The sequence below is a fragment of the Vanessa tameamea genome, chromosome 26, assembly GCF_037043105.1.
Source record: "Vanessa tameamea isolate UH-Manoa-2023 chromosome 26, ilVanTame1 primary haplotype, whole genome shotgun sequence".
Classification (NCBI taxonomy): Eukaryota; Metazoa; Arthropoda; class Insecta; order Lepidoptera; family Nymphalidae; genus Vanessa; species Vanessa tameamea.
The window spans coordinates 7,114,335-7,130,417 of NC_087334.1; the positions used below are offsets into that span (position 1 = coordinate 7,114,335).

At 33.5% G+C, this 16,083-nt stretch overlaps 1 protein-coding gene across 3 annotated transcripts in view; it reads left to right on the forward strand.

Annotated features, from left to right (window-relative positions):
- The first annotated feature begins 188 nt into the window (after positions 1 to 188).
- The window catches only part of Dop (drop out), an 82,042-nt gene continuing 66,147 nt past the window's right edge, over positions 189 to 16,083 (forward strand). For all 3 annotated transcript variants that reach the window (XM_064219221.1, XM_064219222.1, XM_026638276.2), the window contains exon 1: positions 189 to 597. In XM_064219221.1, the coding sequence (XP_064075291.1) occupies positions 465 to 597 (133 nt within the window). In that variant the 5' untranslated portion in view covers positions 189 to 464. The remainder of the gene's footprint in view (positions 598 to 16,083) is intronic.

Below are 16,083 nucleotides of genomic sequence, written 5' to 3' on the forward strand. Positions count from 1 at the left end.
TTACCAGCATTGACTATTATATCATTAGATCATCTTTATAATTGTAATTATTAAATTTTTAATTTCAAGTCATTGAGCTATTACTTAGTTGTACATATTTGAAATTCTAGATTTGTTATTAGTTTCTGAACGAACACATTATAAATAATCAAGGGGAACTTACAAAAAAATATATCGCATGGGCAACATTTCTAGGGAGAAACAAACGACAGCGAGCCATCTTTCAAAACGTAAAAGTGTCACTTTTCAATTTGTAAGGAGTAGTGTGTCGCGTAAAATATGATGGCCTGCGATATATAAATACTTTCATTTTGTTATGAAATAAAGCAAATGTATTTGTTGCTTTTAAAAATCCGGGTTTCTTAGTGTATTTTGCATGTATGATGTATAATACGATCGAAGAGATTGGGTGTTTATAAATGGCGAAAATATTAGTTTATTTGTGTGTTGTGTAGTGAGTGGCAATGGATCGTCGGTGTTCACAGTCGGTGCGGACGCTAGTTTTCGACGATTCCGATTCCGATCCACCCAAAGGTGGGAAGAAAAAGGATTTGTCGGCATCTGCGGCGCCGTCTTCATTGAACCAAAGCGCGGAAGGTCAGAAATTTTAATTTACTGTTGTCACTGTTGAGCGTGGTGTAGTAATTCGCGGTGTTTTCAAGGTTTGTTCAGCTGTCAATAATCGCGATTGCGAAATATTGTCGATAACTTCGTATATATAAATATTTCATTATCAGTTTAACTTAGTCAAAAACTTTTTCACAACACATTTTTGAAATTTAAACTTATTGAAACACAAAAAATAATGGTCTCAACGATTTTTTATTAAAGTAAAAGTAAATTTATTTATAACTACCTTCATTCAAAAAAATAATACTAGCCCTGTGAGATTTTAGTCATGAAGACTAGCTAACTAATTACTTTATAAAATAATCATTTTAGTTTTTTTATTAAACAATTTTTGTAGTTTAGGCTTAAACAAACTTAGCTTATTACTAATTTAAATATGAATATAATTACTATACATATAGAAATGAACTAAAATCAAAGTCAAAATATTATTTAATAAAATAGGATTTATAAAGAAAGACTTCTAAAACATTAAAAAAATATTAATAATATACATACATTAAATAACCCAAGTAATTGATTTGTAACATATGACTTTAATATAACTGGATTTGTTTTTTTTTTAATTTGAATTTGAATCAAGTAGCAGAGAAAACTAAATCTGTACCCAATACTATTAAAATATATTTTTACTTACTTTAGTTAAACAAATTAAATTTTGCATGACTAAAAAAAATGACAATTAAGAACTCTTTTCATATTGTAATATTTATAAACAAAATACAGAAAATACAAGATAGTTACAGAAATGTGTAACAGTCTGAAGGTTCTTCATTAAAATAAAAAGTAATTAATGATATCTACTCAGTACCTAAAAGAATATTCATGAAAATGTTTGGGTTATAAAAATATTTACATAAAAAATTACCATTCATAGTATAGTATGTATATCAAATACAGAGGTGATGGTATTGTTACAGACAGTCTAAAGTATTTTTTTAGGACTTATAGTCTTGTTAAATAAATTAAGTGATTGTGTACAATATTATCACTGATAGCTCATAAACATGCATTTGCATAACAAACACATAAATTCATCATGCAAATTAAATAAACACAAATTATAATTGATTTATTTTTTATCTGTACAATTAAAACTAAATGTTTTTTTGTCATATATAATTTAAAAAAACTATACCAAGTTAATACATGTTCTCAAAAATAAACATCATAACATTATGATTTGTTACAACAATGAGGCTGTGGGAACTGTTTTATGACAAACTGTTTTATTACAGTTATACCTTTGTTTTTAACATACTCTCATTATGTCTCTGAACACAGTTACCTATATGTGACATTACTCAAGATTTATTGAAGAAAAATATTTTTGTTAATATATTAGCATAAACTGTTTTATCGAATACTTATAGGGTATAAATCAGTATGTTATGCTTGGATTGGTAACCCAGAATGAACTAATCTTTTTAATGGCTTGTTTGTCTAATATGTTATTATAGAATTCTGTAGATCCTAGCTTCATATTGTTGTTGGGCATGGATGTTATTTGATTGTTCCGAGGCTGGATGTTGACAGTATTTATACTGTTGTACCATGGAATGTATGTAAAGCAGTTGGTCTTGTGCTTGAAATCATTGCAGTTGTGATGAATTTGCCATCCTATCAGTACGAGAGTACACTTGTGCTTGCATACACACTTCTGTACTTTAATATGTCCTGGCTACTTCAGTATCCCCTGAGGATGGACGCCGTGGCTGGTAGGTCAAGAGAAGATAATCATCATTATGAATGGATGTAATTAATTCAATAGCAGTAATAGAGGTCATACAAATAAAGATGATTTTTTCATAACATTTTATTTCAATTTCAAAGTCAACGTGATTGTATGGTTTGTTTTAATATTATAATATATTAGTTCTACTGACCACAAAAATGGCAATGGAAAATCCTTCTTAGTGAGGCTCTACTTTATTAAACTATGGTCTACATTGTAAAATTTCAAGTGTAAGCTGAACTTTAACGATAATCGTCCATTTAAATCATTACCTGTTATATATTTGAAACAATCAATGCATTTTATTGGTATATGATACCTGATATAAATGCCTCCAATGTTAGACTAATGAGACCTTATCATTAGATATGTTTCGCATAGGAAATGGTAGATTCATGAACATCCAATTTTCAAAACAATGTGTTTACAATTCATCTATGATTTTCTCTATCTCATAAATCTCAGTCTAATTATAAAGTGCTGTTTGTATATCTAATATTTATCATTTGTGTTATAATAATTACTTTTAAGAACATATATTTATATATATAGATTTTCTAATATCATTCAGATTAATTTAAAAACGATAATTACATACATAATAACAAATACTTCCTTATTCCTTAACTATAATAGCTATTAATAGTATATATATTTACATATTAAACTTTAATAAATACATGACTACACAATGTAAAATACATTTGATGTTAGTTTCATTTGAAATAAAGTTTTTGTTTAATTAAATTTGTCTAGATTTTTTTTTTTCGTTATTTACAATTGACATAAATTATACACAAAGGTAATTGCCCTCTTTAGCTTCCTATCAATCGGACTTACGTAACTGGCCTAATGTTTACGATCATTACTAACACAGATAACAATAGAAGCTCTGTTTACACTTCACGTCAATCGATAGGGACCACTGTGTTAATTTTCGTAGTCGATTTTCAACCGTAGGTCAATAGTTTTTAGATTTCGATTTGCATATTCATAGAATTGTGTAATTCAGCCTTTTATTAGGGTGGTTATTACCTAGCAGTGACGTCACAGTAACGAGGCTGTGGCAGTGGGTAGTTTGGTCCGCCAGGAGCACTCAAAACTTGCTTGAGTAATGGGGGAGATTTAAATGCCTTGATATTGCATTTAATCTTCCTTTAAAAATAAAAGTTTGATAGTACAGCTTTATTTAAATAACTAGGCGTAAACAAACGTAACATTCTTATACTGTTGTTTTAATAGTCGTATATGTTCCAAAGGTGAGTAAGGTCATCACTGCGACTACATTACACATTAACCTTTCAACGAGTATTACGTAAATTTGTATTGTGTTCTAACTTTGTTACAGATCTGATCTGTTTACCAAATACCTAAGTGTAGTAGCTTTTTTAGCTTGCGCAATGAACGTGTTTGCAAACTAATTTTTCCTAAAGCTCTAAATGGGCTACAGAATCAAATCAAAATATAAGTTATTCAAGAGCGAGCACATTTTAATCTTGATTTCGCAAGAAAATATTACATGAAAAGCGATACGAACTGTGGAATTTATATTTTACGAAGAAAAACCGGCAATAAGTCGTTTAGATACTCATTATTTCGAATTGCATAAAATGCTCGCACGTATTTAAATTTAGATATCCTGCATGGAAATCAAAGAAACTAACCGTAAATTTCTTATTACCTATTTATAAATAAGATTATTCCTGTATTGAGTATCAACGTGTTTAAATACTTAGTTGATAAATTTTAATCTTAAACTTCCTATGTGCATGAGAAAGTAGTGTAAAATGGCGTCTAATGCAATTACGGAATCTGATTGTGATTGAATTTAAACTGGGGACGGGCGGGGTAAAACTACCCCCTTGTGATATTGTATTGCTATATATATACACATACGTACATACATAACAGAATCTACAGCTAAACAATCGATACTAATATTACAAATACGAAAGTAACTCGTCTATCACCCATACGTTGTTGACCTACCCAAAATTCGAACTAAACGGTTTGAGAGCTCGTTTTTGGTGAGAGTCGCCAAGATTTGGAACAACCTGCCTGGGTCTATTTTTCCTAATGAGTTGAACTCTGGAGCCTTTAAGAGTGAATAGGTCTTCGTCTTCATCTACATTTTCCATCAGGTGAGATGGAAGACGCCTATTCCATTAACAACTATAAAAAAAAACTCGGCTTGTCTAACTGACTGTCTGTCAGTTACTCTTTCACGACCAAATCACTGAACTGAAGGTTGTTATGAAGCAAGCTTATGCTTTATGCCTAACACCTGGCGAACAAACCCTACAACGCGAGGTAAGCCGCGGGCGACAACTAGTATCATATAATGTAATAAAAAAGGGAAATTACTAAGAGTGGGTTAAATTTCAACAAATTATAGAAACGGCTGTAGAGATTATAAACCTTTTTTTTTTGGAAAATATTAGTACGATGCTTGTTAATTAAAAATAAATGTTATGTGGTTACTTTTTACGAGCCTCTGTAAAAATGATTATGCCGAGTGCTGATGCCCTCTTGACCGACGCGATCGAATAGAGTTTAGGCGAAGTATTGACGGCTTTACGTGTATTCCTAAGCATGGAAGTGTCAACTATTCATTTCGTATCTTTGGACTTGCGGAACTAAAAATCTTCGAGAGAAAAGTTCGTTTTAATTCATAATGTCTGAAAATGTATATATAACTTAAACGTTAACTACATAATTTTTTGAATCAGGGGAAATTTGCAAAAGACTAGTCCTAAAGCAGCGAAAATCTGAAAGGAGCCTGATCCCCAAGGATAAGGAAGAAAAATATTTCACATTAATGCGGGTTTTCAGGTGTTTTATATGTACCTATGTATGTATTCATTAGTAAATTGACATAAAATTGCCGCGTAAGTGTAACTGTTTTTAACAACTAATTGGTTTGTTTTCAGATTGTTTTGATTCTTACGTGACATTTTTCGTATGTTTGTGCTCTCCTTGCACAATTAAAATACATTAACCTAAAAATAATATCGTGTAACGCCGTGCAAGATTTTTAAAGCCTAATTATAAAATCCATTTATGTAAATCTATTTTTATTTTTGTGTAAGTCGAAATTGTTTGCGCAATTACTGTTATCGGAAACATTTTATAGAAATACAAAACGATACGTTAAGAATGAGTTTTCATTTTGTTACATTAGTAGGTTTTTCATTTTATAATAGGTAAATAAACTATCAAAATATCGAATTACATAATATTCGAAAACATTAACGTAAACTACACGCAGTACCTAATGTGGAGCACATCCGAAAATAGCAGAAATAAACTCAAACACTTACTCCTGTATAGTATAATTACTATATATGTAATAACAGTAATATATTTGAAGTTTAATTGATATAAATAGCCTGTAATTCAAGGAAAACATATTCCACGATATTATCTTTAGGTATATATTTTTTAATTGTAGAATGTTTTGTAATAGATAAGAAAACTTGTGTATCTAATTTAATAATATGTTGTATACTCTATTCCAACCATAAGAGTAGAAAAGCCAAATGAACAACATTTGACAGCAAATTGACGTGATATCATTGGTCGAGTGCTTGAATTATCTATGGTATTCACTATGGTTTTGCAAAAAAATGGCGTTTTGAACGTTGACGAAAATGTTATCGTTTTGGAAATTTTGGAAGTAAAAGTGTAAATAAGTGTAATAGAGTTGTATTATAATTAAATATATTTTAATCATAAACTGTTAGTAGTACACTATATAGCCGAGTTATTAGCAAATCGCATGAAATACGTAAATCTAAGGTTTGATTATCTTTTTTCCAATTTCCATTGGTATAGGCTATAGTAGATGTTTTTCTGTATATTATTGTAAGAAAATAAGTGAGAATTTTGTTAATATTTATTTTAGCTACAACCGTAGCAAACAATTTTTATCAAGTCGTAATATCCAGTGCAATTCGTAATATCCAGTAAGTGTAATAAATTATCTATTATGGTGTTCGGAATAAGTAAATACTTTTTTTAAAAAAAAGTTCCAACCAAAAAGTATCCATTACATTTATATTCTATGATTGAATGTAACTCAATAGATAGAGCTATACAACTCTTAATGATTTTATTTATAGATAATTTATAGACTTACGGTATTTGTAAAAAGTAACAATAGTTAAACATCGATCTCGTATTACTAAGAAATATACCAATTAACGCACCTACATATTTGTATTATAGTATTTATGGATGTGCCTTCCGGAAAACTTACAGCATTGCTGTGAAGATAAAGAAGAAGCAGTCGTATACTTACTTTAATCTGTGGTCGATTGTTACCTTACATTAGTCTTTATTCATTACATTTCATTAGTCACTAGGTGGCGTTAGTTAACCAGCAAGTGCGCGGGAACCGCCGCCATATGGCTTCATAGCGTTGTGTACTTTCGCCAAGTTGGTCGAAATTCGTAAAAAAATACGTAAAATAAAAGATAAGTTTAATCTGAAAAGGACACTTAATGCACTTTCAACATCTAAAAGTTACAATTCCACTAAGGCCAATTATTATCAAAGTTCAGATAAGAAACCACAAAACAAGCAAACATACAAAAACAAGACTGACAACAACAAGCAAACTAAAAACTTTACATTTCGTAACAGAGATAAAAAAAAATGACTATCCAACACAATCGTTCAAGGGGGGTCGCCTTGTACAGTTCAAAGACAGATGGCAGGCTTTGGATGCAAACAAATTTATCATGATGACAATCACGGGATCCCGAATACCCCTATTCAGAAAACCCCCCCTTGTTTGGCATACAAAAATTATAATGGACCAGTATGCAACAAAAAATTCTCTTGCCATGACTCAAGTAATTCTCGAACTAGTGGATCAAAAGTTCTTCAAGAAGTCGGGGCAAAATCTCCGAGTTTCATCTCCAAACTTTTTCTCCGGAAGAAAAGCGATGGATCGATGCGCCCAATATTCGATCTCCGCGAACTAAACAAATATGTAAAAACGAAACACTTTCATTTGATTTCCCATACAGAAATGCCGGACTTTCTCCAACCTGGAGACTGGATGATAAAGATCGACATTTCGCAGGCTTATTTTCATGTCCCTATAGCAAAATCACACAGACCCTTCCTCAGAATCAGTTATCAGAACCGTATTTATCAGATGACGTGCCTGCCTTTCGGTCTAGCTTCTGCACCTTTTCTCTTCCATCACATGCTGGGTCGCGGAGACCCTGCGTGCGAAAGATTGTCGAGTGCTAGTCTATCTAGACGACTTTCTACTGGTGCACCAAGACCGAACCAAGTTAAGTATTCAGGCTGCGGAGGCTGTAAGACACTTGGAACTGTTGGGTTGGAAAGTGAATTTCCAGAAATCGGTCCTAACTCCAACACAAGACTTGAAATATCTAGGGATACGATGGCTAACGGCCAAGAACAAAATGGTCTTACCAAATCAGAAAGTAAAATGCATCAACAGCGCCCTGGAACAGATTACGCAAAAGCCACACATGAGTCTACGACAATTACAAACAATTTTGGGGCAGCTTTGCCAACTTTGTCATTCCACGGGGCAGACTACACTGTCGCAATTCCCAAATATTCTTGCGACGCTTCGACAAGAGACTACCCCGTCAAGTACATCGTATTCCTCAGAATGTTTACCGAGTGATGGTGTGGTGGCGTGGAGCCACTCATCACTTGTTATCGATACACAAAAAACCAGCTACCCACTTCCTGGCAACGGATGCCTCAGACGTGGGTTGGGGCGCTCAACTGGATTGGAAAAGTGATGTCAGGTTATTTTCTGCCTCGCACAACCACTCCGTGGAACCAGCTTTCACCGACGGTTTTTCCGAATCGATACGACTTGAGAACCTTCAAGAAAAGAGCGTACTCTTTCCTGAAAGGCCGGCAACGCACCTGCAAGACCTCCGGTGTTGCAGATGTCCATGGGCGGTGGTAGTTACTTTCCATCAGGTGAGCCTCTTGCTCGTTTGCCATCTATTACATAAAAAAAAAGGTTGCTGGTCACTCTACCAAAGGAGGTGGCACAGCAACAAAAAGAATTATTCGCCGTTTTCGCTGCTATCAAAATGAACTCAAAAATTAGTAGTCACATCTACTGATCCAATCCGACAATCGAACACTGATAGCGTATATCCGGAAAGAAGGCGGAACCAAATCTTTAGCGTTGCTGGAACTGACATTCAAACTTCTCCAACTAGCGGACAAATTCAAAATAACGCTGTCAGCATATTACCTCCCGGGGAGGTACAACATAATTGCGGACAGATTATCACGAGGAATACATCCGGCGGAATGGCACCTGAAACCCAATGCGACATCGCAAGACTTCCAATAATGGGGGTATCCCGAAATAGATCTGTTCGCGTCAAAAAATACAGCTGTTGTACGAAACTATGTATCAATAGACTGCAAAGATCGATCGGCATGTTATACAGACGCCTTTAGCAGACCTTGGAATTACCGGGTCGCCTGGGTTTTTCCACCTCCCAGCCTATTACCCAGGGTGTTAGCACATATGAACAACGCCAAGGGAACTTATCTTGTAGTGACCCCAGACTGGCCTCAGGTGTTCTGGCTACAAGACCTGGAATCGAGGGCATTAGAGCCACCGCACGAGCTACAGAACCTCTCGGAGGTGCTCATAGATGTGACAACATCGCAACCTCCACGAGTGCAAACATTAGCCCTGAAAGTCTGGAAAATTGGGGGTGAAGCGAACAAGTAAAAGACTGGGCTGTAGAAGAAAAAGAATTATTAAGAAAGAGTTGGCGACAATCAACACTTACTAACTATTTTCCTGCCATAAAGAGATGGCTAGCTTGATGCTCCAGCTCACTGGTGAACCCAAAAACTCCCCAGTCTACCGATATAGCTAGATTTCTGATACACCTTTTTCTAAGAGAAAATTTAGCATACAACACGATCCTGGTGCGCAAATCAGCAATTATACCATTTTGTGGCCCACACGTAGAACATCAAACATTTTCCGATTTCATTATCAAACATGTCCTTAAAGCAATTCGAACAGTTAAACCTAAAAACTATAAAGAGAGCACTTACATGGGATCCTCGAATTGTCCTAAATTGGCTATCGGCTAACCCCTTTAAAGACACCTTATTCGACTTGTCACGAAGGACAGCAGCAGTTCTATTGCTAGCCTCGGGAAGAAGAATCCACGATCTGACGCTTTTAAAAATTTCTACAGAGAGTTTCCAGGATAACGGAGATAGCATCATTTTAATACCGGCCTTTGGGTCTAAAACGGACACTCACAATTATCGCCAATCCGCATGGAAACTCTCTAAACATGATGATCAAAACATATGTCCCGTCCACATTAGTTAGAGCACTCATAAAAAGTACAAAAACTAGGCGATTAACTAGCAATATCAATTTAGATAACCTTTTCATCACTGTCAATGGTGACATTAAGGCTGCCTCTCGAACTGTAATCGGGAATTGGGTGCGTACAGTTCTTCAGGACCGTGGTATTAGGGCACCTCTAGTCATAACTCTTTTTTCAAAACATTTACACCGAATTGATTTTTTATATATATAACAATGATAATAAACTAATGATAATAATTTCAATGACTATATTTGTTTGTATAGTAGGTAATGGAAGGAAAATAATATATTATTATCAAATGTCATCGCTCTAATCTCACGAAATTCTACAATAATTTCTTAAGCCAGGATAGTAAAGACAACAATGTTATATTATATATATTTTGTATACATTAAAATGATTGTTACATTTCAGTTGTTTATAATTTATTAATTTCATTAGTTATCAATTTCATCATAGTTGTGCTTAAAAACTACACATTTCACCAGCAGATAACAAACACGTCTTCACAGCAATGTCACTAGGTGGCGTTAGTGCGCGGGAACCGCCGCCATATTCCTTCAAAGTCTTCACCAGGAAGTACTTTCTGCAATGCTATATGTTTTCCTCTCGGCACATAATATCGGTTTTATTGTTATGTAAAACCGTTATATTATTAGTATTAATAAAAAGTAATTTATCCCAGATCGCGCACATGGAAGCTCAGTGAGCTATCACGTTTTTGCCAATCCTCACTTTTTTAAATTGCGTTGCGTCGCTAACGAACCTTTTTCACTGTTATTTCATAATTTGTCACGTTTATTGTGTTGTTGAGTATTTTGATCACGAGGTTTGAGATTGAGAAACCTCGTCACGACTCTGTTAGTTAAGTGGGTTTGGATTATATGACTGTTATGACTGTTCTTTTTATTAAGATTAACTCTTGACGGTTGACGAATAACATTTTTTTAAGTATATTTATAGACTAAGGCTTACCAACTAGACTAAATATATACAAACTTTATTACGTAAATAACAATTAAACAATTTATTTTTTGTGTATTACTCTAACTTCGATTCAGCACAATATTTTATAAGTTCGTAGACATTTTAAAGGTTCAAATATTGAAAGGTTTTTAGTTGGTTTGCTAAAACGATTATAAAAGAAAATTATAAAAATAACACTAAATGATTTATTTAAGATATTATTTAAATCTGTTCTTTGTCTTAGTAAATGTAACTATCTATTTAAATCAGGTACCTCTCTGTTACCTCTTCACGCTTAAACTGCTGAAACGGTTTAGATGAAATTTAGTACGGAGATAGTTTGAGTTCCGAGGGGAGGGGGAAGGGTTATTGTTTAAAATCGTGGTAAAGTTTTATAAATTTTGTGCGGGTAAAGCTGCAGCTTAAGCTAGTATGAATTTAAATTGGTTTATAATGACTTAATCGTGCAGTAATAGAAGAATCAGAAAATAATTAAAGTAATGTAAAGTTGAGGTTCAATATTTCCGTTTTTTTTTTTAAATATGAGACCTTTGTCCAGCTTCAATACTTTTTTCATTTGTCTGATATTAGTATTTCAATTAATAATATATTTACCACGTTTTGGTAAAGTAAAGTAAGCGCATCCCTAGAGGCACTTTGTCACGACGAAATGACTTTAAGTAGTGGTGAGTCGTTTATTAATTATTTGAATATGCGCGAAACGTGACGACCTCGATTTAGATAATAGTAGATAATTTGTTTATTATGAATTCAAGTGTGCAATTAATGTATTGTTTGTAAGTTAATTAATTAGGTACTCCCTAATCTTCTATTGTGTAATATTAATTTATCCAAGTTATTATTGTTCTTCGGTGAGTGTAACGTAATGAACTGTATGTAAGTACTGTATTATTTAATTTGGCCCTGCGCCTAGACTCCGTGTCGGATTTACCGTCCCATCGGATTGTGTTAGTGAGGGAATAGAGAGTGCACTTGTGTGTGTGTGTATGTGCAATATAATGTATACCTATATTATAAACGTATAAAGCGATAATTTTATATAATAGATTCGTTGATAATTTGCATGCCCTAACCGCTGAGCCAACTCAAGGCTCATTCTTTAGCGAAATATTGGATATAGTTATACATGTACGATTTCAGAAGGGATTTAAAAATAACAGTATGGTTAAAGCGAAATACCATATATAATAATATTGATTAATCACTAAATCTCAGAAACTAATAATCTAATGTTCCCTATAGACATCCGCTAAGAACGGATTTTACGAAACTCCACCCCTAAAGGGGTAAACGGGGGTTTGGAAATTTGTGTCTTATAATTTCGCGAGGGTAAAGCCGCAGGTTCAGCTAGTAACAGTATAAAAACGTGGCAGTTGAGGTTTATACTCTTCTCATTAACAGGAATGAGAGATGGCTTATTTGCACGACTTACTTTCTATGTGAAATGCACACAAGTTATAATTGACAAGGAACACAGACGACGAAAGGGATTCCTCTCGTAGCTCTCCCCGTTATTAAAGGTCTTATATAGATGTTTTAGAAAGTTAAACTTTTCTCATTAAAAGTTTATAGTATAGTATAAATCCTCAGAGATTTCCCTTTAAAGAGTCAGTTATTACTTTTGGTAACTGAGATGTTTTAGAAAAATAATTAATTTCAGTGCATATCCGGTTTAAACTGGAACTACTTAGATATATACAAGATTTCAAATATTAATCGATTCCTTGGTTATACGATATAGTATTTTTAGAAACCTTCCTTATAATGCCAATCTAGTAGTCTCGGCAATAAGCAGAGGTATTCCTTCTTCTGGAGGTGAAAACTTGCCGCGTGATCAATCACGTTGCTTCTGTGTTTTTTAAGTAACTTGAGTTTATTGTCGACTCTTCTCGGTAGAATCTACATTCCGAACCAATGGTAATGCTTTACGATTTAAAATACTCGATGAAGTATATTTTTATAACATAAGTTATGAATAAATGGAAGATGAAATCACTGCGAACGATGAACGTAAATGATTACATATTGAATTACTTAGAATGATGAGTTAATCAAAATAATGTATAGAATAGTAGAGAGAATTCAAGCAGTATTTTCTTTGAATCGCAATTCCGATTCTCTGAGCGGAAAGCTAACGAAGTCCCCGGTCAACTCTGGTCTCTCCCCTTGAGATGATATAATAATATTTTTATATTTATAATTAAGATAGAAGACGACAATGAAATCTCTTACAAATTTCGTTTTTCTATTGCAGTTATCTGAATACAATGTTTAATTGTTTCAAATGTTAACGAGAGATAACACAAATAAACCTATACACGATGCTCCTTTATTCCATGTCATGTTTGTCATGTCATGTATGGTAGAATACGCTCGTGGCTTGATTGCAAAGGAAATATTATATTGGATCTCTGCCAACTTCAAGACTAATGGCGGAGAAAACTTCTCGTTTGAATGCAGGACCTCGGAATCTGCGGCTATATAAGCTTGCTAATATGCCAATGAAGCTTCTCATTCGGGATTAATTTTTAACGTTAACTAATCGGCTATTTACGAAATTGTAACCTTTCTTAGTAAAATAATTATATATTAGAAATGGTGCACTCCAATACGTCCTTGAAATGAACTCTAACATAACAGGAAGAAATACTACTCATAACTAGTGTTTAAGGAAACGTTTCAACTATACAAACATGAGTCTGTTTCATATAAAATAGTAAACGAAAAGGATACACTAATACACAATCATATAATTAAAACGATGTAATGTCATTAACAAATGAAACTGGTTCGTTTGCAACTCGACTATATTATTTAATGGTTATTTTGAAACGATTTAAAAGTAATTAAAATTTACTTCTTGTATTTTGCATTCATATTGCATATGTTAATATCATATATAAATATTATAAAAAAGTTTGGGTGGATTTTTGTTACACAATCACGCCAGAACCGCTGAACGGATCTGATATTGGCACAGAGATATATCATAGTTATTAATATTTTATTGACAGATATGTCCTTTTTATCCCGGAATTTACCTAACTGCAACCGTCCCTCCTCCCCGATAACATGCAAGCGAAATCGAAGACGGCTTATAAAAGTTTTTTAATAGAATGGCGTCGTGTCGTTATAAAAATATGTATCTACTAATTGTTTAGTCACGGTTTAAGATATAAATTTGCACAACATGTCTGCGTAGTCTAAAGATAATCGTGTCTATGTTATATGTTTTTTATGACCATGAGTCACAGTCAACAGCCTGTAAAAGTGCCACAGCTGGTCTAAGAGCTCCTCTCCTTTGGAGGAGAAGGCTCGGAGGACTTCATCACATGTAAATCCACTATCGACATTGAAGCAACGTGGTGAAATATTGTCTGAACTTCCTCAAGAGGAGGAATCTGTTAGTTACATTTAAATACCTAAAGTTTGTTTAACCATTAGTCGGAATAACATTCCGCACGATGTTGTGGGTACAGCTTAAAGTACTCGGCGTCATCTAGTTCAGAATATTTTTCATGTGGGCGATGCTACGCCCACGACATGCATCCAGTCTTATATCTAAGTTTACTTTCTTCGCCTACGTATATATTAGTTCTATAAAAAGCGGTGTCACAGTTTTATAAGTATATTTAAAGTTCTAAATCGATAATTCAGATGGAAAATTAATCTGTGAAATGTATTTTGGGATTATCGGCTGAACAGTATATTATACCTAATGCATTGGTAATTTCCTTCTACTCTCAATACGTTGTCTGGAAGTTATATATAACAAAAGCTTTTGCACACACACGCCTTTTCTTGATTTTGTGTTTATAATCATTTTGAAATGTAATGTAGAATAAGATTCCTAACTGACCTACATGAAAAGACGCTGCGGATCCACACGCGACTTTTACGCGCGTTTTTAGTACGCGACAAGACGCGGCGTTAAAAGACTGCATACAAAAAAATACGCGTGACAATGGCACTAAGAGTATTTGATTTGAAAATATTTGGAGATATAATGAAATTGCTATAAATAGTATTGAACATTACATTTAAACCTAAACAATATCACCAGATGGAGTAAATTTATTTAGATTACCCATAAATGTTAGCATTTACTTGGTTATTGTGAAAGTTTGGGTATCCAGATGGATATCCGTTCAATTTATTCTACCACCAAACAACAATACTAATTATTATTGAGTTTCGGTTTCACGGTTCCCAAGATTGGTGGCTTATTGTTCAATGAAGACGATGTAAGATTAGAGAGGCTGAATATTTCTTATAGTGCCAGTCGACTTATTTGAATTAAAGAAATTGATGTCAAATCAAGATAATCTGTTTGAATGGTTCTCTGACGTATTTATGTGTATGTATTCATTAGCAAAACCGTAATGGCGGAAATCGAATCAGCAGTTCATTAGCGCCATGAGTCATGACAAATTGGTAGACCGTCTTTTAAGTTTCTATTATTCTGTTTATAAAAAGGCAAAGTAAAAACATTTTAGTACCTTTTACTCCAACCAATTTTCCTATATTATAAAAAAAAATCCTTAAAGCTTTAACAATTTTTGTCCATAGGACAAGCACTGGTATAAGCACAGCGTTATACTTTTGAAAGACAAGCTATATTTATTGTCTTGGCATTTCTAATAGTATTTTTTTCCAATTAACTAAGCGGAAAGCTGATAGGCGTGTGTCCAATAATAGCCAAAGGGGACTGGATCTGCGCCTTTCAAAGCAATTTTCATGTCGTATACTATTCAGCTTTAGGCTTTGTTTATGTAAAACTAATGCTATTCGATGTGAACCTTGTAAGAATGCTACGTATGTATGCCATATGGAATGGTCTCTTATATCGTCATGCCTCTGCGCGTCTCTATCCCTTTTTGTGTGCGAGGCGCGTATACTATTTTTTTTTTATTTATTGATATTAGAAATGTCATAGCAAAATAAATTATAAACACAAAAGATCAGTGCAACACTATTTTCTTGACTATTATGAAATTTTGCATATTCGTTATCATTGGTATACAATAGGACATAGGGTACCCCCCATTTTAACGTAACTCTTACTTTATTTGACTACATATTTATTTATAAATTTCCCTAAACATATTTTTTGGCGATTTACATATTTTGCCGAGTGTCCGGTAATTTTTTTTTTTTTTTATATCTATCAATGAGTTTATTATTATTAGTATTTTCCGATGATATTATCGTCTATTTGTATTTAATTGAATATGCACGTTTAACAGGATATGCCCTCTTGATTATTCAACAGGTGAGATTATATATCTTTGTTTCTATAAATATTTTGATGTCGCCCGCCGCGTCTTTCTGTGTGTATGTTTGTGATTTCTA